The sequence below is a fragment of the Dromiciops gliroides genome, chromosome 3 (genome assembly GCF_019393635.1).
Source record: "Dromiciops gliroides isolate mDroGli1 chromosome 3, mDroGli1.pri, whole genome shotgun sequence".
Taxonomy (NCBI): Eukaryota; Metazoa; Chordata; class Mammalia; order Microbiotheria; family Microbiotheriidae; genus Dromiciops; species Dromiciops gliroides.
Genome location: NC_057863.1, coordinates 264,452,846 through 264,478,895, shown reverse-complemented (window position 1 = coordinate 264,478,895; position 26,050 = coordinate 264,452,846). Strand labels below are relative to the sequence as shown.

The 26,050-nt window shown below is 37.5% G+C and overlaps 1 protein-coding gene across 1 annotated transcript in view; it reads right to left on the bottom strand.

The window, feature by feature from the left end:
* Positions 1-914: 914 nt before the first annotated feature.
* The window catches only part of TMPRSS15 (transmembrane serine protease 15), a 157,911-nt gene continuing 132,775 nt past the window's right edge, over positions 915-26,050 (bottom strand). Inside the window, exons 20-25 of the mRNA XM_043993461.1 lie at positions 22,255-22,304; positions 21,936-22,110; positions 18,992-19,170; positions 12,716-12,811; positions 3,309-3,448; positions 915-1,121 (exon numbers count right to left, since the gene is read on the bottom strand). Coding sequence (XP_043849396.1) covers positions 915-1,121; positions 3,309-3,448; positions 12,716-12,811; positions 18,992-19,170; positions 21,936-22,110; positions 22,255-22,304 — 847 coding nt within the window. The remainder of the gene's footprint in view (positions 1,122-3,308; positions 3,449-12,715; positions 12,812-18,991; positions 19,171-21,935; positions 22,111-22,254; positions 22,305-26,050) is intronic.

The window sequence follows — 26,050 nt, the reverse complement described above, 5'->3', positions numbered from 1 at the left end:
TACTGGCTGATTGTTAATAGGAAGCACACTTGTGGGAACTTGAGCACTCTAGTGTTAGCAGTAACTTACAGGGTTATTCTTAGAATTTAAGGAAGCAGCCTTTCCTCTAGGTAGCCAACCTACTAGTGCCAGTGTGAATCAGAGAAATTTTCCCAGAAAGGTGATGCTAGATGGGGAAAAATTAAGAGATTAAAGTAATGAGACGAAGTCAATATATTCCACATGTATAATTTACTGTACATTTTGATATGTCTGAAGTCTGTGAATTTCAATAATGTTTTAAAGCACATGCTATATAGTATTAATGAAGTAACTTGTGATGCAATGTGTTTTCCTTCTTTGGATAATTTTAAAATAGATTTTTAGTCTTTTTTTAAAGCTCTAGATAAAATGACTTAAGTTCAGTAGGTATATTATATCTAGATTATACAGAATGTAAAAACTACAAATATTGTTTAACTTCTTTTAAAAATTTTAGATTGACAGAGATGAGTCTATCTTCTGTTTAAATAAGGGTAACAGAGAAGGTCTTCGATATTAGGTTAGACTCAAAAGTTGGGTAGATTTCATGTTAAGATGGGGACTTAAATATTTTCACTTTTCCAAATGCTGAAATGGAAATGCTTACTTTGTACGAAGAGAGCAGAAAAAGTTTGACTTGTGTATAAAACATTTTATAATAGACATTTAAAAAAGAACCTATGACCAGAAAAGGAGGTGGGCTTACCTCCTAGAAAGCACAAAAGTGCCGATATTGATAGCTTATATGCTACAAAGGTATTGAAACAAAATGAGGGGAAGGACTATACATTCTTTATGGAGTATATGGACAAAGATGATAAAGGAGATGTCATGGATAAGTGGTCATATGCCCCAGGGGAAGGAGTACACACACTGAAATCCTGAATTATAAATTAGTAAGTATAGCACGAGGAAACTACAGGCAGGATGTTTCTGTTTAACTTCAAAGATGTGAAACTTTTTATCCATTTTACAAACTTTGGTACTCGAACATATACCCCAGGATGATTGGGCAATGCACACTGGTATCCAAATGATGTAACACCAGCAAGAAACCACCTATTATTCTCTTGGCACATTAATGGCCCACCAGAATCTCCCTAGAAAATGAAACGGATAATAAAGTTACAAATATGGCAGCTAGATTTAGTTTTAAGGTTTTCAGAAAACAAATTAAATATTGAAGTTCATAAGTGCAATGAATTCTTAGGATATTTAGCAGAAAAAATATTATATTACTGCTACTCTGGAATAAACCTCAGAGCCATCTGTTCCTATAGCTATCTTACATAGGTAATGAGGCTGACGATAACAATAGCTCACATTTCTATAGCATTTTAAATTTTGCAGTCTTTTTTTCTCACAACAACCCTTCCACTGGTAATTTTCTCACCGTATACTTGTTTGTTTTTTTGTTTGTTTGTTTTGTTTTGTTTTGTTTTTTTTAGGCAATGGGGGTTAAGTGACTTGCCCAGGGTCACACAGCTAGTAAGTATCAAGTGTCTGAGGCCGGATTTGAACTCAGGTACTCCTGAATCCAGGGCCGGTGCTTTAACCACTGCGCCATCTAGCTGCCCCTCACCGTATACTTGTTATTGTTTGTCCTTCATTCCCAGAGAGGACCATGACAGATGTCATAACTTGCAATGAATTGGATTTAAGTGAGGAAGGGCGGTGCAAGGTCACCAACCTTACTCTCTCCCCCAGACCATCTGGGTCCAGTGGCAAGATACACATCAGTATGACTAGAGATAGCCCTGGACATTTAAGGCAATTGGGGTTAAGTGACTTGCCCAGGGTCACACAGCTAGTAAATGTCTGAGGTGAGATTTGAACTCAGGTCCTCCCAACTTCAGGGCCAGTGCTCTATCCACTGGGACACCCAGCTGCCCCTCATAGTATACTAGTTTGTGCTTCAAATCTTCAGTAGAGCCATGATTTAATCAATATGGGTATAGGTTGAAATAGATACCTGGGAGTTTATGAACTTGTTTTTAAATTTTGGGGGGTAATTACATTTCAACATAATTGTTTTTCTTTGAAATCCCATGTATATCTATGCATTTAAAAATACTCTGAGAGGGGCAGCTAGGTGGCGCAGTGGATAAAGCACCAGCCCTGGATTCAGGAGGACCTGAGTTCAAATCCAGCCTCAGATACTTGACATGTACTAGCTGTGTGACCCTGGGCAAGTCACTTAACCCTCATTGCCCCACAAAAACAAAAACAAAAACAAAAACCCCAAAATACTCTGAGATCAGTTCCATAGGTCTCACCAGACTATCAAAGGATTCCATGATGCTAAAATATTTCAGAACTCCTGAACTAGATGGTGTCTGACAGCCCTTAAAACTCTTAAGTGATGTGATTCTAAGAAAAGATATGATCCAGAAAATGTACAATTAGTCAAGTGAGAGTTCTGCTTTAGTATCCTTGAACTGTTCAAAAACTGAGAAGATCTCTAGAGTTCAAGGTAGATATTCTAAGGATAATTTGTGAGAGAATGCATACAAGAATCACACAGGATGAGAAGGTGTAATTTTCAGCACTGAAGGCAGTGTCTATATTGGATGAGCTCATGAATCCACTGATGTTCTGAAGCATTCTAAAAACTAAAATGAATTTCGTCAAAATTAGATTATCAAGTTTAGGTGGCATCAACTTTTTATCTTATTTTCTCCTCGAAAGTAGCTTGTATTTGGCCAGTGGCTGGTCAATAGCAAATATTTTAATTTCTTTGAATATTAAGTGTAGTTAAGGGTAAATAAATGATTTGTCCTTAAATCATGCCCTTCCTGGCCAGATAAATTATAACCATAGGTAGGCAGAGAGTACAGATATGTCACAAGCATAGTTGAGCACATCTGGGTCACAAGATTTGGAATTGCACAAACATCTATGCTACTATTTGTACAAGTTATATTTCAATTCAACACTGAATCAAGCTGGTCAATTCAAGGATAACAAAACATTGTGGTAATGGCTCCAGGAAAACTATCCACGTGAGCTATTATACAAAGCTCTCTGCTATTCTATATTTTGCTGCATGCTTGTCTGTTTTCCAACAGCAATTATTTTTAGGCAACTGAATCACCATCTTAACTCTGGGATAGTCTCAGGGATTCAAAAACTCAGGCTTGTCCCACTTCCACTCCCAAGCCAAAGTGTGGGGACAATGATGAGACATTCAATGCCTCTTTTCTTTTATGTTATTACCTTTTGGATGATAAAGAAACATAATGCAGCCACTTACTCTGAAATTTTAAGTAGTGCTTTTAAATATTTACCTGACAGGTATCAATTCCTCCTTCTTCATAGCCTCCACATACCATGTTTTCTGTAATAGTGTATTCCGGCAACTGTTGTTGGCATTTCTCATTTGATATAAGAGGGATTTGGGCTTCTTGCAGTATAGCAGCAGTAAGGCCTGTAAAAATGGAAGAATATATCCAATCCATTAAAATGATCAAGATGCATTGCACAATGAACCACCATCAGCCTTGTTTATCCCACATATTCACTCTCATTACAGAGTGCTTGCCAAATGTTTATATAATGAAACTAAACGCTAAAACATTTCCTTTAAAGCACATAATAAAAACCTTGTAGTCCATCTGTGGATTTCATCAAATGAATAAAAATAAAGAACTCTTTATGAGGGCTAGGTGCAATGATGTAGAAAACTAGCTGGCATTTGGGTATTTTGAGTAATTTTGGCAAGGCAAGAGAGAGCGTTCATGTGTTCGTGTTTTGTTTTGTTTTTAAAGACTCCCAACAAAGATTTCAATTCATAGACATGAGTGAAAACTGTCCAAAAGCTGTTCTTCTTTAATCACCTGAAGAGGTGATTACATATAATATCATTCAGCCTTTTAAAGACTCTGTATATAAAACAGGTGTAGATTGTATAGCAGACAGAGCTTGGCCTACTACTGTATAATGTACAGGTCTAAAAGTAATCAGATTGTGATCTATCTTGATGGAAAAAAGAAATAAGACACATTGTAGCAAGAATATGCTTCAGTGCCTTTTATAAAGTGATTCATCAAGAGAAAAAATAAACCCACATTTTCTGAAATAACAGTTCCAGGTGGAATTCAAAAGAAGCTGAAGAAGCAGGTGTCGGGTATTTCAGAGAAGGTCGATGATAACTATTTTCAAATTGGTTTCTCAAGGGAGCAATGAAGTTATGGAAATAGCAATTCATATTTAAATCAGTGTGACTGCTGAATGAATGAATTCATCATTTGTAGTTGAGTTTATGACACTTTTGTTCAGAAAACAGAACAAAAATATTTGTCTCCATTTAAATACATAGTGAACTTTCTATTTACTTCTAACATTTAGTAACAGTCAGGAATGAACTCTCTTTGAGTAGGGATGGTGAGTCTGCTGCAGAGGAGCCACTCAATCTCATCTGTTTACAGATGATTTACAGACTCTATTATTATCGGAGTGGTGAAATCAATCTCTTTTGCTACTTGTAAGCAATTCTGCTTCAATATTTGGTGGGAGAAAAGGGGTTTTTAGGAAAAGTAACTTTGGAAATTACCTCTGTATTTACTTTTCAAATGCAAAACCTTTTCAATTCTGTTTCCTATTAGGATTAATAATTAAAAGTTAGTTGTATCTATGTAAGCTAGTGCTCAAGACATTTCCTTAAGACTCTTCTCTATGGTAGAGAGAACAACCACTTCATGTTGCATGCCTATTTGTTGGGGGAGCTGGAGAGATCTGTGTGTTCAGTCTTCCAGCTTCAGGAGAAGACACACACAATTATAAGTTTTCTTCAAGAAGTCCCTGAAGGGAGAGAAAAACCCTGGGAAGAAGATCTCATGTAGAATAACTAGCACCTCAATCATGTCTCTATGTTTAGCTTGACACATGAGAGACTTCATGAAATTTCACCTTGGGTGAGATCACAGACTAATCCCTCCCATAATTTGCCCTCCCTTTTCCCCTTTCCTCCCTATTTTTCCATTGAGTGAAATGTATTCCTGTCCTCATCTTTATGAATTCTTCTCTCCTTTGACTAGTGCAGATGAGTGAGGTTCAAATGTCTGCCAATCCCCTTACCACTACCTACTCCTTATTTGTATAGCTGTTTACTTGTACACTCTGATTATGTGACATAATTTCCCCATGCCATCCTATTCCCCCACACTTGCCCCTCTTTCCATTCTTCTTTATTGAATATAATTTTTATTGCATTATGATCTGAAAGGGATTCATTTAATATTTCTGCTTTTCTGCATTTGGTTGTGAGGTTTTTTAATGCCCTAATAAATGTTATTTTTGTGTAGGTGCCATATACTGCTGAGAAAATGTATATTCTTTTCTATTCCCATTCAATTTTCTCAAGAGGTCTATCATATCTAAGTTTTCTAAAATTCTATTCATCTTAACTTCCTTGTTTTTTTTTTTTGGTTATATTTATCTAGTATTGAGAGGGGAAAATTGAGGTCTCCCAATATATTGTTTTACTGTCTATTTCATCCTGTAACTAACTCATTTATCTTTTCCTCTAAGAATTTGTATGCAATACCAGTTGGTGCATCTATATTTAGTATTGATATTACTTCATGTCATAGGGTACTTTTATTACAAAACAAAATGTACTTTCTTTGCTTATCTCTTTTAATTAGATCTAGTTTGGCGTTTGCTTTGTCTGAGATCATAACTGCTACCCCTGATTTTTTAAAAACTCCAGTTGAGGCATAATAGATTCTGCTCCAGCCCCTTACCTTTACTTTCTCTGCTTCAGGTATGTTGCTTGCAAACAGTATATTATAGGATTATAGTTTTTAATTCACTCTGTAAATACTTCTATTTTAAGGGTGAGTTCATCCCATTCACATTCACAGTTATGATTACTAATTGTGTATTTTCCTCCATCCTGCTTTCTCCCCATTTTTTCTCTCTCCTTTCACCTTGCCCTTATAATGAGAAAGATTTTGAGAAATATCACCTTCCCATATAGGAATATAAACAGTTCAACCTTATTGAATTCCTTATTTTTTATTTTTTGTGGGGCATTGCGGGTTAATTGACTTGCCCAGGTTCACACAGTTAGTAAGTGTCAAGTGTCTGAGGCTGGATTTGAACTCAGGTCCTCCTGAATCCAGGGCTGGTGCTTTATCCACTGCGTCACCTAGCTGCCCCCATGCTTTCTCTTTCTTGCTTACCTTTTTATGCTTTTTTAATTACATAAAGCTCTTCATTCTTTTTTGTGATTTTCTTGCATCAGTCTCCTTTCTTTCCCCAGTTTTTCCTCTACCTCTTTTATTTGATTTTTTAAATCCTTTTTGGGCTCTTCTAGGGCCTAAGAGTCTTCTATTTTGAAAGTCAAAATTTCTATTCAGTTCTGGTCTTTTCAACAAGAATGCTTGAAAAAACAAAACAAAACAAAACAAAAAAACAAAAAAATGGAGCAGCTAGGTGGCACAGTGGATAGAGCACAGGCCCTGGATTCAGGAGGACTTGAGTTCAAATCTGGCCTCAGACACTTAACAATTACTAGCTGTGTGACCCTGGGCAAGTCACTTAACCTCAATTGCCTCACAAAAACAAACAAACAAAACAAAACAAAAAGAATGCTTGAAAGTCCTCTTCTTCATTAGATATCCATTTTTTTCTCTGAAGAATTATTCTCAGTTTTGCTGGTTATCCTTGGCCACAGTTGTAGCTCCTTTGCCCTCCATAATATCATATTACAAGCCCTCTCTGATCCTTTAATTTAGAAGTGATTAAATCTTGTGCTATCTTGATTCTGGCTCCATGATATCTGAATTGTTTCTTTCTGACTGCTTGCAATATTTTCTCGTTGGCCTGGAGAGCTCTGGAATTTGGCTAGAATATTCTTGGGAATTTTATTTGGGGATCTCTTTCAGAAGGTAATTGGTGAATTCTTTCAATTTCTAGTTTACCTTCGGGTTCTAGGAAATCGGGGTAGTTTTCCTTGACAGTTTTTGTTTTTGTTTTGTTTTCTTTTGTTGGTGAGGCAATCAGGGTTAAGTGACTTGCCCAGAGTCACATAGCTAGTAAGTCTCAAATATCTGAGGCTGAATTTGAATTCAGGTCCTCTTGACTCCACAGCCAGTACTCTATCTGCTGAGCCACCTAGCTGTGCCTCCTTGATAGTCTCTCTCTCTCTCTCTTTCTCTCTCTCTCTCTCTCTCTCTCTCTCTCTCTCTCTCTCTCTCTCTCTCTCTCTCTCTCTCTTTCTCTCTCTCTTTTTTTTTCGCCGGGCAATGAACTCAGGACCTCCTGAATCCAGGGCCAGTGTTTTATCCACTGCGCCACCTAGCTGCCCCTCCTTGATAGTCTCTTGAGAGATGATGTCTAGGCTCTTTTTGGATCATCACTTTCTAATAATTTTTTAATTATCTCTCCTTAACCTGTTTTCCAGGTCAGTTGTTTTTCCAATGAAATATTTCACATCTTCTATTTTTCATCCTTTTGATTTTGTTTTATTGTTTCTTGATATCTCATGGATATCTCATTAGCTTCCAGTGGTCATATTCTAATTTTTAAGAAATTATTTTCTTTAGCTATGTGACTCTGGGCAAGTCACTTAACCCTCATTGCCCCACAAAAATTTTTTTTCTTCAGTAAATTTTTGCACCTCCTTCTCCACTTGGCCAATTCTACTTTTTAAGTTCTCTCCAGTGGATTTTTGTGCCTCTTTTTCTATTTGGCCTATTCTGTTTTTAAGGTGTTATTTTCTTAAGTATTTTTCATGCCTCTTTTACCAAGCTGTTGACTCTTTTCATGATTTTTTTGCATCACTTTCATTTCTTTTCCCATTTTTCCTCTACCTCTTTTATTTTATTTTAAAAATCCTTTTTGAAAGGGGCAGCTAGGTGGCACAGTGGATAAAGCACCAGCCCTGGATTCAGGAGGACCTAAATTCAAATCTGGCCTCAGACACTTGATATTTACTAGCTGTGTGACCCTGGGAAAGTCACTTTACCCTCATTGCCCCACAAAAAAAATCCAAGAAGACCTGGACCTGAGATCAATTCATATTTTTCTTTGAAGCCTTGCTTGTGGCTTCTTTGATTTTGTTTTCTTCTGAGTTTGTGTTTGGATCTTCCCTATTACCATAATAACTTTCTAAGGTTAGGTCCTTTTTGTTGTTGTTGGTCATTTTTCCAGCATATTTCTTGACTTTTAACTTTATGTTAAAGTTAGGTCCTGATCTTAGGGTGGACAGGACACTGTCCCAAGCTTCAGGGTTTTTGTTTGGGTTTTTTTGTTTGTTGTTTTTTTGTGCTGCTTTTTTCAGACCTAGTTCTAATGTAGGGATGTTTTCACTTCTTCTAAGGTGATATGATCCTAGAAGAGGCATTCAATGCCCCTCATAATCTACCCACCTCCATCCCAATCTCCTACCTTTTCAGTCTTCCTACATTTTATTACCCACAAAAGTACTCTGATCCAGTGACACTAGCTTCCTGGCTGTTTCATGAACCAGATACTCCATCTCTTGGCTCCAGGCATTTTCTCGCCTATTCCTCATCCCCTCCTCTGTTCTAACTACTGATATCTGTGGCTTCCTTTAAGTCTCATCTAAAATCTCACCTTCTACAAGAAGCTTTCCCTAATCCCTCTTAATTCCAGCGCCTTACCTCTTTTCATTTTTTCCACTTATCTGGTATACAGCTTGCTTTGTATGTACTTATTTATATGCTATCTCCCTCATTAGATTGTAAGTTCTTCCAGGGTAGGGACTGGCTTTTGTTTCCTTTGTGTCCCAGAGCTTAATAAGTGTTTATTGATTGACTGATTCTGGGTTTATGATTTGAGCATTCATATCAACATAATAGCTCTTTGTGGTGAAATTCTGTTTTTGTTTGTTTGCTCATTCTTCTGGTCTATTTCTTAACTTTGTCCTTTAATTTTAGGGCAAGGATTTGAGCATTTCTGGAAGATGCATCTGTCCTAATGTTCCTTTCTTAAGAATCCAGTTTAGGCTGGAGATTTGCAAGTTTTCAACACCCCTAAAGTGTTCTGATCTGGGAAAAAGTCTGAGCACTGCCCTCTGTTCTTAGTTCTGCAAGTTCTGGGCCTAGGTTTGGGGCTGATCAGCAGTAGGATGCTGGGAAGCTCTGCTTGTTAAGAATGACAGAAGAAAAGGCTTCCCTTTGGTCTAGGATTCCTGCCCTGATTTTTCCTCTGCAGGCATCACACTGCTCAGTTCTGCTTTGGGGTTCTGAGAAACATTGCTGCTGCTTAGCTTCTGAACTTGCTTTTCACCAAGATCTTCTGCTGGTCCCTGCTAGAATGCCCCTCTTGGACACCTGTCCCCTCCTTGGTCTGTCCTACATATGTGAACAGAAAGTGGATAATGGGCAAAAGCTGTCACTTAGTGCCTTCTGCATCCTCTTCCTCAGGCTCCTGGCCATATCCCTTTAGTGTCAGACCTCTATGTCTGCAGGAAAAATTACTCACTGTGACTTTTTCTTGGATTTTGCCAAAAGGTTTAAGTCTGTGCTTTTTAGGTATTTTTCAAGGAATTTGGGGGAAGGGCAGCTCTTGCTTTATGGCTTCCTGCTACTCAACCATCTTGGCTCTTTCTCCTTGGCCGTAAATTATTAAAGTAAATTGACTAGAGCATGCATTTTTCCCCCCTGGTACCATGCAGTATTTAGCTACTGCCTGAAATGAAGGAAATGGATACTTTTAGTAACAATTAGCGAAGGAGAGTAGTTTATATGTATATATATATATTTAAATTCCGTTTTCTATAGACTTAAGATTTTCAATATTTTAAAGAATAATTTATTTCTCAAGTATAAATTGTGATCAAATACATATTAGTTTTAAATATGATATATGAAGATGTATAAATATCTATGAGACATTTTTATCCTTAAATTTTGTATTTAAACATCAGAGAATTTTTCAAGGGGGAGAAAAAGGCAAAATGCAACTTTTAATTTTAATCTTATCTTTCTAGCCTCATTATACATTATTCACCATCCTGCACTCTCTGTTCCTGCCAAACTGTCCTGTTTCTCTATTTCTTATATACAGCCCTCTTTTTCCCATCTTTAGACTGGCCTTGCACTGGTCATCTTCCATTCCTAGAAGGTCATCTCCCATCCCTCCTCACTTCCACCTCATAGAATCCCTCATTTACTTCAAGATATAGCTCCAACTCCACTTTTAACATAAAGCCTTTTCTTCTTCCCTCCAACTGCTCGTACCCTCTCTTCCATATCTTGTTTGTACAAATTTTTTTTTCATCTTTTCTCCTCCATAACATGGCGAGCTCTTTGAGAGTAAGGACAGTTCTTTGTCTTCTTGATGTTTCTAGTTGCTTAGCACATAGTGGGTACTTCAAAAATATTTGTTGATTAATTGATTGATGAGAGATGTAGATGTACGAAACATGACCAGAGATGCTGAATGCACGATAGATTTTAAACAGTCTAGCAATAAAGAATTTCATTTAGAACAATTAAGCAATAATGAAGCCAATATGGAGAGGAAATCGAACACTTCTACTGATTTCTCCCAACCTAACCCTCTAAACAACTTTTTAAAAAATGCCTCAAATCAAATTGTGAGTGGGATAACTTAAAATAAGTTATAGTATCTCATTTTCCAGCCCATGACAGCTCAGGAAGAATGAAAGAGAGGTCTTCCTGTGGACACTTGGATAGAGGCTTGCTGGGATTGCGGATGGAAGAAGCAGTGGACAGCACTCATGGGGTGGGGATGGGGGGGCCATGGCAGTAGCAGTACTAAGAATTGTAAGGAGGCCAAACTCCTGGTCAAAAAGATATTACAGAAGAACCCTGTGCCAGTACTGGGTGCATGACTTGGTGCTATTTGGTAGCTCCTTCACCCATTACCCAGGTCCAGGGCAGAGATAAGCAGTTATAGTCTGTTGTTGCAAGGAAGCAGAGGTAAAGACCAGAGCACAGTACAGGAGGATCATGATCAGAACTCTCCCTGGATCATATCACCTTTGAAGCACTGGAAACCTATAGGACCCCAAATCTAACCATAGAAGCTCAAACTAGCTAACCCCTATCTCCCATCTCCTAAAGTGAGCAGAGTCTAGCTCTTAAATAAATTCCAAAATTAAGAAGTAGGCTATAAAATGAGCAAACAACAAAAGAACCTGTTATTTTAAAAGTTCTACAGAAATAGAAAAGCTTAAGACACAAACTCAAAAGACAATGACTTAAAAACATCTACAAGCAAAACCTCAAAGAAAAATGCAGATTGGACACCAACCTAACAAGAATTCTCAGAAGCACTAAAGAAAGAGATTTTTAAAAGAACAAAAATAAAATTATTTTAGAACAATTAAGCAAGGACTTGACTTTATCCCCTTATAAGAAGGTCCATACACACATTTTGGTTATGAGCATTTATCTTTGTATTTTTCCAGTTTCCACAAGGTTTGTGCATTTTTAACCTGAAGCCAATAAGGACTTGTTTGAATATGCTGGTCCTTCAGGCTTTGGTTTGAATTGCTTCACACTGAAAAGGGTGAGTTAGAACCAGCTTGAACTGGCTTGAGAGTGCCAATTGTCAAATTTTCATTGTGAATACTTATACCATGGAAATCAGGAAATGCTACAAATCAGGGCTTGATTTATTGTTTTGTTGATTGTTATAGACTTAAGAAAGATAGGGATAAGGTGTTAAAATAGTTAATAATAACTTAAAAATTTGTTTTACATTTTGCCCCCAGAGTGCTAGTTATTAAAATCTATTAACACATCCCAGTCATTGGCCTTATGAAAGGTTAACAAATAACTATTCTAGTTAGAGATATTGTAATTAGATGGAGAGATCATCTTTAATTAAGAGATATTTCTTTAATGAATTTTTAAGATCTCATTCAAAGCGATGGGATATTTAGAAAACATATTGCAAAGACTTGACAAGACTTGCAAAGACAAATATTTACCTTGTTTAGAAACTTTAATGGGTCAATGGAGGAACATGTTAAATCCTTAAATTCTGGATTTATTTTATATCTATCTACAAATATTAAAGTTCTTTAGTAGATAGATAGAACTTTGGAATATTAGAGCTAGAAGAGACCTTGAATGTCATCTAGGACCAATCCTTTCATTTTATACATTAGGAAATAAAGGCCAAGGGAGCCAAAGATGAACTTATTGTTTTTACGGAATAGAAAATGTCTAGTTTTTTTCCATGGCATTTAATTAAACCAAACTACCCTTATTAAAATTGCAGACTCTTAGAAATGTCTTGCTGGAATGGTTTTGATAGAGGCATTTAATTTCCATTAATTAAAATATCATAATTTAATTCTGGTTTGGATAGTACTTTGGTGCTCTTAGCAGTATTTAGATTTCGATTCCCCAATCTGATTTCCTGATACATCCTTATATGTCTTGACATTTTAAATATGTTCTTCAAATAACACTAAATAACAGTAAATTTAAACATAACACTAAATAAATAACATTTTAAAATAACACATTAATTTAAAAAGTAATGAAATCCTTAACATAATATTTAGGGAAAATAGGGTCTGACAAAAATTACACAATGTGGTATCACAACTTTAAAAAGGTCATGAATCATTGCAGATAGAACATTATTCATATAATCTAGCATAACTATTCTTTATAATTATACTTTTATAACTTAGTTTTCTAACTATGCACTATTAAATATTTTTCTGAATTTAATTATTTACCTTGATATTTTATTGCACCCCAGCCAGCAATGAAACAGTTCATTCCTTGAGGAAAGACTTGAGTTGCTTCAGGTAAGCAAATAGGTTGTATGAAATCTGTCAAAACAGTTAAAGATATGTAAGTTCTCAGAAAGATAGTACACATTTTCATAGTGCTGTTTAGTACATGGTTTTTAGAGATCAATTCTTTCTTTCTTTCTTTCTTTCTTTCTTTCTTTCTTTCTCTCTTTCTGGTGGGGTGATGAGGGTTAAGTGACTTGCCCAGGGTCAACCAGCTAGTAAGTATCAAGTGTCTGAGGCCGGATTTGAACTCAGGTCCTCCTGACTCCAGGGCCAGTGCTTTATCCACTGGTCCACCTAGCTGCCCTCTAGATCAATTATTTCAAATTTAATGGAAAGAGCTTTTGATTTTGTCCCTTTACACCAGGATATTTTTAAAAACAATGTTGCTAGGGGCAGCTAGGTGGTAAAGCACTGGCCCTGTCTTCAGGAGGACCTGAGCTCAAATCTGGCCTCAGACACTTGACACTTACTAGCTGTGTGACCCTGGGCAAGTCATTTAACCTTCATTGCCCTTGCAAAAAAAATGATGCTGCTAAAAGAAAACCATTTTAAAGTAATTATGCAGAATTTCAAAGTTGGAAAGAACCTTATATCAGACATCTGGGTTAACATTGGATCTTGTTCTGGTCTACCTTATCATCACCCCCTCACCCTTCTAGTTAGTATAGACAGTTTATAAGCAGCAAGTATGATGGAGCAATAGCAGGAAGTACGATTGCAAAGGAGAAGCTAGAAGTCACATAGAAGTCATGCACAGACCATCACAAAGATCAAAGCAGCATAATTTACACACTGTATCATATATTAACCAGAATTCATGTCCTGGGAATGTGCTAAATCAGCAGAAACCATCAAGACACTTCTGTCGGGGCCTTTTGGTTTTATGATACGTAAATCTCATACAAGTTCCAGACGTCCATAGTAAGACCAGCAGAGCATGTTAATTAACTAACCCCAAGGTGGCATAGATAAAAGTTGTCTTTTTTTCCCAAAATTTTTTTTTTATAAAAGTGAGACCTCAATTTCCTGTCTCTTGAGCATTGTTCCTTCTCCTAAGGATCCCTGCTATCTGAGGGCTCCCAATGCCAATCCACAGTTATGGTGACTCATCCCCTCCTCATCCTCTTCCTCACACTATCTGCCTTCACCACCCCATTCCCTATTCCTATGCCATCTGTCTCTCAACCTTTGTTTCTCCCTTTATGTGCTTTTTCCCCCTCCCCCCATTCTCTCTGATGGCTTCTCTGTTTCTCATTTCTGGTCAGGGTGTGTCCATTCCCTTTTCATAATTTCATAAATTAATGATCAATTCACCATCTAATTCCTGAATTAGAAATTCCTCTGCAATATCTATATCTATATCTATATCTGAGAATGGTAATTCAGTCTTTTCTGAAAGAATTTCAGAGAGAAAACCCTCTACCTCACAAAGTGGCAGATTTAACTAATCGATAGTTCTACTGGTTAGAAGTTTTCATAATTAAGATTTGATTCTTCCATTAGAAAGTAAGATCCTTGAGAAGAGAGACTGTTTTTGTCTTTCTTTGCATTCATAGTGTTTTCACACAATAAAGGCTTCTTAACTTGATTTGACCAACTAGAGAATAGAGCCTTGGGCCTAGTGTCAGGAAGACCTGAGTTCAAATGTGGCCTGACACTAGCTTTATGCCCTTGGGCAAATCACTTCCCTCTGTTCACCCCAGTTTCCTTAATTGTAGAATGAGAATAAATTAAACCTGTTTACCTCAGTTCCCCATCTGTAAAATGGCCTGGAAAAGGAAATGCCAAACCACTCCAATATCTTTGCCAAGAAAACCGCAAATGGGATCAAGAAGAATCAGACATGACTAAAACAACTGAACAACAACAACATGGAAGGGTTGTTGTGAGACTCAAATGAGATATGTGCAAAGTGCTTAGCAAAGTTTCTAGCACAAAGGAAGTGCTATACAAATACTACTTATTATTTATTGACTAACACCAGAAGATGATTATCATGTCTCCACTTCCCCTACCCTTATTACTTCCAGTCCTCTCTTCTTTAGGATAAAGATTTGCAATTCTTTCAATATTTAGTTCCTTCCATCTCATAGTAGAGATGTAGTGGAAAGGATGCTAGATTTGGAATCAGAGGGCCTGGATCAGAATCCCAGCTTTCCCTACTTCATATCTGCATGACCTTTCATAAGTCACTTAATCTCTTTGTGCCTCAATTTCCTCATCTGCAAAATGACGGAGTTGGATTGGATAAGATCTAAAATCCCTTCAGGTTCAAAATCTAAGATCCTATGAAATGGTCTCAAAGGCCTATCATCTTCCTCTGGACACACCACTTTACCACCATGTCATTAAAATGTGGTGCCCCAAATTGAACACAATATTCCATATATGGTCTGAGAAGGGAAGAAAACTTTGGGACTACCATATCCTTAGTCCTGGATATTTTGCCTCAATGTAGCATTAGCCTTTTTGACTGTCATAGCACTCTTTGGACTCAAACTGAACTTGTAGCCCAGTAAAACTCCCAGAACTTCCTTAGATGCCCATTTTGTGCTTTTTTTGAACCTAAGTCTAAGACATGTATTTCTATTGCCTGTTCTATTCTTCTAGTTTAATCTATTGTATGCTATTTCCAATTCTATTATTTGTTGCATTGGACTTTAGACATATTTTCAGATTCTAATTCTGTGATTCAACATATTAGACAACCTTCCTGGTATTGTGTCTTCTGTAAATATGATACACAGTCATTCTTTAACAAATTTATCATTTTTTTGCATCAACAGCACAGTTGAACAGTCTGGCCACTCTGAATTGATCTAACTATACTACTTAGTGCCATGCTTGTCCATATTTCTCCATCTCTTCCATAAGAATAGCATGGAAGATATTGTTAAACTTTTTTTAAAAAAATCTAGGTATATTACGCCAAAAACATTTCCTTGATACGTTTAAAAGTGATGTTGGTCTGATGTATGAGAGGGTACCCAGGCAGACTCCAGCAAAAGCTTAAGTTTTAGGGGCTGAAAGACAGAGAGGTTGAAATATAAAGGGGAAAACTTTCAGATATAAAATAAATATATTCCCTATCCTAGAAAAGATATAAACCTTGCATACCTCAATTACACGTGAAGAGGCTAGAGAGACAATGAACTTGCCTCCAGGATACAGAATGCATTCAGACTTTCATCCCTGGCCATTTATCTACATAAAATTCTCAAAGGAGTTGAGAAGCAAACCAGACTGAAATAAAACTAATCACTCAAAGACAATATAGATTGGCTTACTGAGAGCAGGGGCTTTTTCTTTGGGTGGAGTTTGTCTATCAGAAAAGCAAACCTTTACCCATTTCTGGTAACAAACAACCTCAAATGGAAGCTCTGAGGGAGACAAAGGGAGACAAATTCTGCCAATTCCACTTTATTGATTACTCCCGCTGAAAAGTGCATGGTAACACATCAGCACACAGGACAAGTCAGAGGCTGAAGGTAGAACAAGACTACAGTCCCCCATCAAAGAGCCCAGGAGAGCAGCACATTGATCAATCTAGCAAAGATGCTTCATGCTGTGAAAAGACCAGCATGTAAGCAATCTACCTGTCCCAGACTGGCAGCAGCAGCCCGATGGCAGAACATCCTGACCTGTCGCAACCACTGCCAAGAGGCTGCCTAGTTCAGTCTAGCAGCAGCAGAGCCTAGTGAGGAACCAGCAAAGTTGAGAGTGAGCTCAGTCTTAACAAAGTTTCTACATAGCATTTGCTATACCAAATTCACTTCAAATTTGTCATGGCTTATAGATGGATGGATCTACATCTTTTCTACTGCTGGGCTGTGTCAAACAAGTCACTCCTGGTTGTCAAATCCTGAATGAAACTCCTTATGTAACAAGATAGACTCTGAATTCTCCTGAGAAGGACCACAACATCTCCCCTTTCTGAGCTCTACAGGTACTCCCTGAAGAGGTGGTATAATTCTCTAGGGCTATGAATCTGAGAGAGGTGCTATCATCCCCATTTTATGGTGAAGGCCCATACTTAACAGCCAGTAAATATCTGAGGCCACATTTGAACATAGGTCTTCCCAATTCCAGCTTGAGCTGAGTTTTGAAGGAAACAAAGACCTGTTCTTTCAAAAGTTACTGATGATCTCTTAATTGACAAACGGAATGTCCCTTTCTCAATACTCATCCTTCTTGACTATTCTGCAACCTTTAACGGGGGCAGCTAGGTGGTGCAGTGGATAAAGCATTGGCCTTGAAGTTAGGAGGACCTGAGTTCAAATGTCACCGCAGGGGGCAGCTGGTGGCACAGTGGATAAAGCACTGGCCTGGACTCAGGAAGACTTGAGTTCAAATCTGGCCTCAGACACTTGACACTAGCTGTATGACCCTGGACAAGTCACTTAACCCTCATTGCCCTGTCAAAAACAAAAAACAAATGTCACCTCAGATACTTCCTAGCTGTGTGACCCTGGGCAAGTCACCGAACCACAATTGCTTTAAAAACATCTGGGGCCATCTCCAGTCATCCTGATATATATCTTGCCACTGGACCCAGATGGCTCTGGAGGAGAGAGTGAGGTTGGTCACTCTGCACAGCCCTCCCTTACTTAAATTCAATTCAGAGAAGATCACCCTGATGTCATGGTCCATGTACATAGCTGCTTGGATATCGTCTTCTCTGTTAGATTGTAAGCTCTTTGAGGGCAGAAACTGTCTTTTATCTTTCACTGTATACCTCTAGCACTTAGCACAGTGTCTGGTACATATTTAGGCATTTAATAAATACTTATTGACTGATAGACTGATGGCTTCTGGAATGTCCAATAGGAAGTTGATGATGTGAGACTGGAATTTAGGAGTGTAACTAGGGCTAAAACCCGTGATAATTAATGAGGTTCCCAAAGGAGAGAAAGTGAAGGGCCTAGGACAGAGATTTGGGTTTTTCTTTTTCTCTCCGTGTTTGTCTCTCTTGTCTCTATCTCTGTTTTTCTGTCTCTCTCCATTTTTATCCCTGCTTGTATATTTATATTTCTTTTTATGTCTGTCTGTTTCCATATGTCTCTTTTTGTGTGTCTGTCTCTGCACTGTCTTTATGTATATGTCTATCATGTGTGTATCTGTCTCTTCTCTGGCTTCTTATCTCTGTTTCTGTCTTTTTTCTGCTTACTTTACTTTCTATAATAAGCAGTTATCAATCTTTAGGTCCCACCTAAAATATCTAAAATCTTTCATAATTCTGAGATTTTTATATGGTTCTTTAACATTATCAATTCATATTAACAGAGCTCAACATCTCTCCTCATTACTCTCAGGTGATTCCCTTTCTAATACTCATATGAGGAATCTTGGATTTTTGGAATATCTTTTAATTTAAACCAATAGCTCATATTTAAATTGTATATTAAAAATGCTTCCCACACATTAGCACTATGATTTATGTAGTGAAACTGTTATTTCTATTTTGCAGATGAAAAAACTGAGGCCCTGAGATATTGAGGTTTCCTGCTCTTTCTTTCTTTTTTTTTCTTTTTCTTTTTTTTTTTTGGCAATTGGGGTTAAGTGACTTGCCCAGGGTCATACAGCTAGTAAGTGTCAAGGGTCTGAGGCCAGATTTGAACTCAGGTACTCCTGACTCCAGGGCCGGTGCTCTGTCCACTGTGCCACCTAGCTGCCCCCTGCTCTTTCTGTAATACCACACTGCTACCTTCAATCCACATTAAGTAAGCCTCTTTCTAGTCAAACCCATAATTCTACATATTTTGAAGTCACCACAACATGAAAATCTTCTAGTACTTTTTATCAATTACATATCATATGCCTAGTTTGTGCCTTAGGTATCCTGAGCTTTTTACTATACAGAGCTAGGATTTCTATATGTTAACTTCTGTAAAGGCTCTAATATAGCTAGAGACAGTTAAATCATATATAGGGATTTGGTTCCTTTCTTTTTAGTGTGCTATTCATTTGATTTCATTGCTATAGAATGATAGATACATTTAACTCTCCTCGATTATTTTTCAGAAAATTAATGTCAGTCACCTTAGTCAAACTAATCAAATTATTTTGTTTTCTTTACCCAGTTATATTTATCATTAATTTCCATATTTTTGAATAACAAATTAATTAATTTTAATAATTGTTTAAATAAATTTAAACAGACTAGATTTACATAATGACTTACATAATCATACATTATGATTTATTTTCTTTTACCTGTGTAATTCACTTTGAATTCAAGATGCATCAGGGCAATGTCACTATTCTTTGTCCGCTTATTGTAATGTGGATTCATGATAATTTGATCAATTGACTGAGTTACTGTTTGAGGATTCGTCAGATTCAGTACATTGTGAAGGCCTAGGATTGCTTTCCACTGAGATGTTAAATTCCTCCTAGAGGGTAAAAATTGTTTTTGAAAAGTGCTATTATAGTCCATCCTACTTCCAGCATCTTTCTATGATGTTCTCCAAAGATCTCCATTGATCAACATTATTTAAACTGATTTGATTCTCTAAAATACCTTGTAGCTTCTGAATGCCCTCAATATTAGACTCTCACTCCTTTCAGTAAGGAGTGTGGGCCTCAGATTCAAAGCATATGGAGATGACAGCAGCAGCACATAGTTGAACCAGGAAAGTTTTGTGAATCCATGCTGTACATATTTGGGTACATAGTAAATATCTGAATCATAAGGTTTAAGCATGTTAATTGGAGAGTTTTTGTATTTATAATTGCATGAAGTGAATAATTTCTTATATACCACTTAAATGCATCCTTAACTTTCTAACAATGCAAATTAAATACACTACCATATTACACCTTGAACATCCATAGGAATTCCTAACAGTATTGTTAATGAATAGCGTCATGCCAAAAAATCATCATTGGGCTTTTGGAATTAAGTAAACTTAAAGTTATTTACAACATACACATACAACACAAAGACTTGCTTGGAATGGATGAGATGATGATAATTGAGAATGGAAAGAAAGCACAATTGCTCAATTCCTATTTTGTTTTGTTTTCTGTGCAAAACAGTATGGCTTTGACATTGTAAATGACTAACTGGGAGTTAATATCCAAGATAAGTAAGGAGCTAAGAGCGTCTTTCATGAATACAGGTCACCTGGACAAGATATATGCTCAGGTCCTGAAAGTACTGCCAGCTGTGACTGTGGAACCATTGTCATCAGTCTTTAAAAGACTGTGGAAAACAGGAGAAAGAGCAAAAAATTACAGGACAAATGTCATCCTGATTTAGAAGAAAAAAACGTATAGACCAGTGAGCATGAGTTTGACTCCTGGGTACCTAGAAAAAGAAGCAGGTATCAGAAAGAACCAGCATGGCTTCATCAAGAACAAGTCATGCATACCATATTAAACTATTTTCCTTTTTTGATAGAATTACAAAACAAATAGATAAGGGAAATGTTGTAGATACAACACTTATACAAAATATAAGTTTAGAACTTATACAAAGGTAAGTTTACTTATATTTTAAGAAGTTTTTAATGAAGTATCTTATGCTATTCTCATACAGAAGATGAAGAGCTATAAACCAACTGATATTATAATCCAATGGATTAAGAAATGATTGGAGGGGCAGCTAGGTGGCTCAGTGGATAAAACACTGGCCTTGGATTCAGGAGTACCTGAGTTCAAATCCAGCCTCAGACACTTGACACACTTACTAGCTGTGTGACCCTGGGCAAGTCACTTAACCCTCATTGCCCTGCAAAAAACCCCCCAAAAAACAAAAAACAAACAAACAAAAAGAAATGATTGGAATGGTTGGATTCAAAGAGTAGTTGTTATTAGTTTAGTGTCATGGTAGGAGTTCTTTAGTGGAGTATCTCAGGAATTTGTACTTGGCCCTGTGCTGTTTAATAATTTTATCAGTGATTTGGATAATGGTATACATGATATACTTTTGAAATTTGTAGATGACAAAAAGTTGGGAGGAACACCCTGGTTGACAGTCAGGATCCAAAAGTATCTTGACAGGCCAGAGCTTTAGCCTAAACATAACAATATGATATTTAATAGGAACAAATGTAAAGCCTTGAACTTGGGTTCAAAAAATAAATTCCACAGACCTAAGATGGGGAGAAATGGATATATGGAAGTTGTTCTGAATGCAACATGGGGTTTTTAGTTGAATGGAAACTCAATATAATCCAGCAATTTGATATGGCAAACTCCTCAAAAAGACCTTAATATAATCCTGCGGTGCATTGTGAAGGGAATATAGTTTCCAGAGATAAGGAGGTGATAATTCCATTCCATTGTATTTTACCCTTTTCAGACCACATCTTGGGGTATTATGTTCAGCTCTGGGTACCATAGCATAAGAAAGGCATTGATAAAATGGAGATTAGCCAGAAAAGGGCAACCAGAATAGTGAAGATATTTGAGTTCAAGACATACGAGGATAGGTTAAAGAAACTGGGTACATTTATCCAGGAGAAGATGAGAATGGGGCAGGAGAGTAAATACAATAGCTGTATTAAAGTATTTGAAGGGCTGTCACATGCAGGATGATTTGTTATGTTTAGCCGCAGAGGACACAACCAGGAACAACATGCAAAGAGGCATATTTAGCCTTGATGTCAGGAAATACTTCTCTACAATAAGAGCTATCAAAATGTGAAATTGTTTTGTGGGTTTCTCTTTCCTTGGAGGTTTTCAAGCGAATTGGATGTAGATTTTGGATGCTGAGGTTTCTTTTGATCCTCAAATTTTGTGATTCATGAGTCAGGAAGAATAATGTTTTGGTGAAATAGGGAAGAGTTTCAACCTGGTTGGATGGCAACAAAGAAAACCAAAACTTATAAGAGCATATTTAATCTAATCACATCTAAGTATTTGTTTCACAAAAATTCTAATGTAATGTCAGCTTTTAAAGGAATGCAAAAATGTGACTACTTTGATATGTTAATCTGGCAGAATACTTTTTTCAAATTTATATATCCAGATCATAGTTGGAACTAATTTTGTAATTTAAAAATTTACTATTATAAATATACATTTAAATGCATATACTTATATATACAGACAGACATCTATATATGTATATATATATACACACACCATATATATATATATATATATATATACAGACACAACATTTCCACAGAGACAGAAGCCCCAAACTTACCCATATACACAATGTGCTGCTGTGACCAGCCATTCATTGCTAATAAAAGAAGCACCACAGATATGGTGTCCATTGAAAAACAGAGAAACCATCCAGGGCCAGGCCCCTTCTTTGGCATCATTTCCACCAACAATTTTAGGGCTTGTTTCTTGAGCTACTAGTTGTTTCCCACAAGCTGTTGAAGATAAAATGGGGCAAAGGAAATAAGCAAAATAATGCAATTGCTTGGGTTTCCTTTAACAAATATTTAATTATTAAAATATTCTTTTAGATAGTATAAACTGAAGTAAAGCTTTGAGAAAACTTGAAAAATACTTACGTTTATGATTGCAGTATAAGTGAATCAATGAATCATTCAAACATTTTTCACTGTAACAAAAGAATAGTTATTACATTTCAAAAATTTGAACATGGTGTAGATGTATGAAATGAATTTTCAGTTCTTTCAGTTGTATATGACTCTCTGTGACATCATTTGGGGTTTTCTTGGCAAAGATAAATGGAGTGGGTTGCCATTTCCTTCTCCAGTTCATTTCACAGATGAAAAACCTAAGGCAAACAGGGTTAAGTGACTTGCACTGAGTCACATAGCTAGTAAGTGTCTGAGGCTAGATTTGAACCCAGGAAGATGAGTCTTCCTGACTTCAGGCTGGTCACTCTATCTACTGTATCATCTAGCTGCCTAGCCAAAGATATATAAGGATCTAACACTATTATTGTTTGTTTAGTCATTTCCGACTCTTTGTGACCCCATTTTGGGATTTTCGTGGCAAAAACACTGGAATGGCTTGCCATGTCCTTCTCCAGCTTATTATTTTTTGGGGGGATGGTAGGACAATGAGTGTTAAGTGACTTGCCCAAGGTCACACAGCTAGTGTCAAGTGTCTGAGGTTGGATTTGAACTCAGGTCTTCCTGAATCCAGGGCCAGTGCTTTATCCACTGCGCCACCTACCTGCCCTCCAGCTCATTTTTAAAGATGAGGAAAACTCATCATTCTATCTGTCACTCAGCACTCTATCCACTGTACCACCTACTTGTCCTTGGCAACTTAAATGAATTGATGCAGAATGATGTGAACAGAATTAGGAGAACAATTTGTACTATGACAGCAATTTAGTAAAAACAAACAAACAAACCATGTAGTTTCAAAAGTATTAGGAGCTCTGATTGGTGTAATCACCAACCACAATTCCAGAGTACTAATGATTAAACATGTTGCTCCTCTCCAGATAGAGAGGTGGACTTAGTACAGAATGAAACATTTTGGGGTACCATGATTAATGTGGAAATTTGTTTTGCTTGCCTATACATCTTTGTAGCAGTGATTTTGTTTTCTTCTGAGAAAGCCAATTTGATTCTAGTTCCATTTTGTAATTGATTCTATTCTGTATCACCTCCCCCCACCCCAATATGTTGTAAAATTGCCTAAGCTATGTTTCTCTTTCTCTGAGTTAAGTTCAGAAGTTCAGCTTTCCTCTCTGAGCTAAGTTGTCCTATAAATCATCTTAATTAAATTAAAATCTTTGTCCCTACACATCTTACTGCCAATGCACAATTAAGAGAGAACTGTTATCTTGTTAACAAGCCTTACAAGATGCAGATGGATGCCAGGAAGTCTCCTTTCTCTGCAACACTGTCTGTCCTTAAAGAAAATCTGGACTGTTATCACTGTGACTCTAACCATGCAGCTGGACACCACCAAAGAGCTTTCCCTAGCAACTAGATGAAAGGAGAGGTTATTGCTAGCCTGCATTCCCAACTTCCACACAATCATATTGTTTTCCATTATCTATGATACTTCAGACTTTGGAACCAATTACATTGTTTTATGTTCCCTCTTCTTTTATGATCTCTTGTACTTCCCCAAACTATATGAAGGCTAGTAAGCCTTACCTCATGGTCTTTTGACTGACTGAGGAGTTGAGAGACCCATCTTATTGGTAAATACTAGCCTTACCAATAAATTGAATATGCTGGGAACTTTGTTCCTCAGCTTACCTTAATTTCAATCATAATACTTTCATTCTCAACTCAATAAGGGAGAGAGAAAAGGCAGATTTTGCTATTTGAAAAAAAAAGAAAGAAAAGAAATAAAACATTTGGAATAGCTGCAATGTTGAATGGAATAATGAATTCATTATAAGGTGTAAAAGCATTGCCTTGTTACTACGAGGTAACATTAATTTTTAGTGGTCTCAAGTCAACATGGTCTTATGATCATTTTCTCCACTTCTCTCAGAATTATGAGAACAGAATAAAAAAGGACAGATGATGGGAAAAGCCACAGTTGAGACTTAGCAGGCATGATCCCCTAATAGGACAAGTAGTCAAAGGACTCAAGAGAAGAGGGTAGTTGAACTGGTTTATCAAGGGATCAAGATTGGGAAGGAACAATGGTAGAGGCAGTATAAATGTGATAACCTAAAAAAGATCATGAGGATTAAGAACAAAACTACATTAAGTGGAAGAGGCGATTTATTTAATCAAGGACTGAAACATCTAAAAAAATAAGGCATATTGATCTATTGAGGGGTAAACCAAGATAGCAAGACAGGGGTAGTTTAGAAGGTATGGTAGGCAGCAGTTTCCTGATCCAGCTCCCCTTACTTTGTCCGCTTTCTCCCTACATACAGCCTCCACACTACTTCCTTTGGCCCTAGCTTCCCTAGTGACTTCCCTGAGAAAGCTTCCTCCCCTTTCTCACATAGCTTCCTATCCCAGGGCCAGTAAAATCCGTTCAGACCTTGGCAAGGTACCTGAGACCTTGCAAGTCGCTATACCGCAATGACCGACAGATGTATTTTGAGGGAGGCTGCATTCAGAGAAGCTAAGCCTCATTGTACCCTTGCTGCACATCCTTGCTGTCAGAGAAAAATAAACATCCTCTGTAATGTTCAATGATTCACAAATGCCTCATTTCGTCCCAACGTTGAACCTGAACTAAGACAGCAGCCAAGCCTATGACATTTGGCATTGTCTTGGCAGGTTGGGCCCAGATTGCCTTGTGGCTCACACTGTGATTAAGTTGGAGGAAAAGCCCCACAAATACAGAAGAGAAGCCCTGAGGGACACTGTCTAGCTCCCAGTTGCCACAACCCTCTTTATGTATAGGAAGCCCTGTTTTTGGGATCAGCAGCAGGCTCCCAATCAGGCAGAGGGAAGAAGCTGTCCAGGAGGGTAAAGAAAGTGCCCAAGCCAGCATTCCTCAGATGTTGTTCACTGTTATGTAGTAAGGTTCAAGGGGCAGCTAGTAGAGATGATGGCTGCTCAAATGAAGAAATCTCTCCTGCTAGGGGAGGGGAGTCAGGGGCCCTGACCAGAGGATCTCTGAACAGAGGCTCTGGTTTCTGCAGAAAGGAGAACATGAGATTGGAGAAGGGGAACTAACTCAAGGCAGAGAATGCAGAATTCCCAAAGTGGTTAGAAAGCCCCATTCCTAGATATCCCTTGAAGACTCTGATTCTCTACCCTGAAGGAATAAGCTGTGGGCCAACCCTCTCCATCAAAGAGAGGTGGTGGTTGCTGAAAAAGTTCAAACAGAAACCTGAGCAGACCTCTGAGCTTAGCTTCTGAGGGTGTGGTCTGATAGAGCCAGCGCTGAAAGGTTCTGCTTTTGACTTCAAAAATCTGGGAGAACTCCCTAAGGAACTCATTTTAAATTAATGTGTTTGAGTCTCCAGAAGGCATGATGCTCTTGTATTTTTTTAGATGGTTGAGATGGGGAGTTATTCTCACATGACCTTGTAAAAATGAATCCCCCTCGAGGGCAGCTAGGTGGCACAGTAGATAAAACACTGACCCTGGATTCAGGAGGACCTAAGTTCAAATCTGGTCTGAGACACTTGACACTTACTAGCTGTGTGATCCCAGGCAAGTCACTTAACCCTCATTGCCCTACCAAAAAAAAAAAAAAAAAAAAAAGAATTCCCCTTGCAGCCAGCTCCTAGATGGGGATCTACAAGGGAGGTGGACTTGAGTCCTCTCAGAACAACTTGAAGCTCTGTTCACCCTTTCTCAGCAGAACTGAGTCATGCTCACACAATGATCACAATGTCTAGTTCCAGAATGAAATAGGCACCTCAACCACCTCCCTCTAAATCCCCTCCCTCTCTCG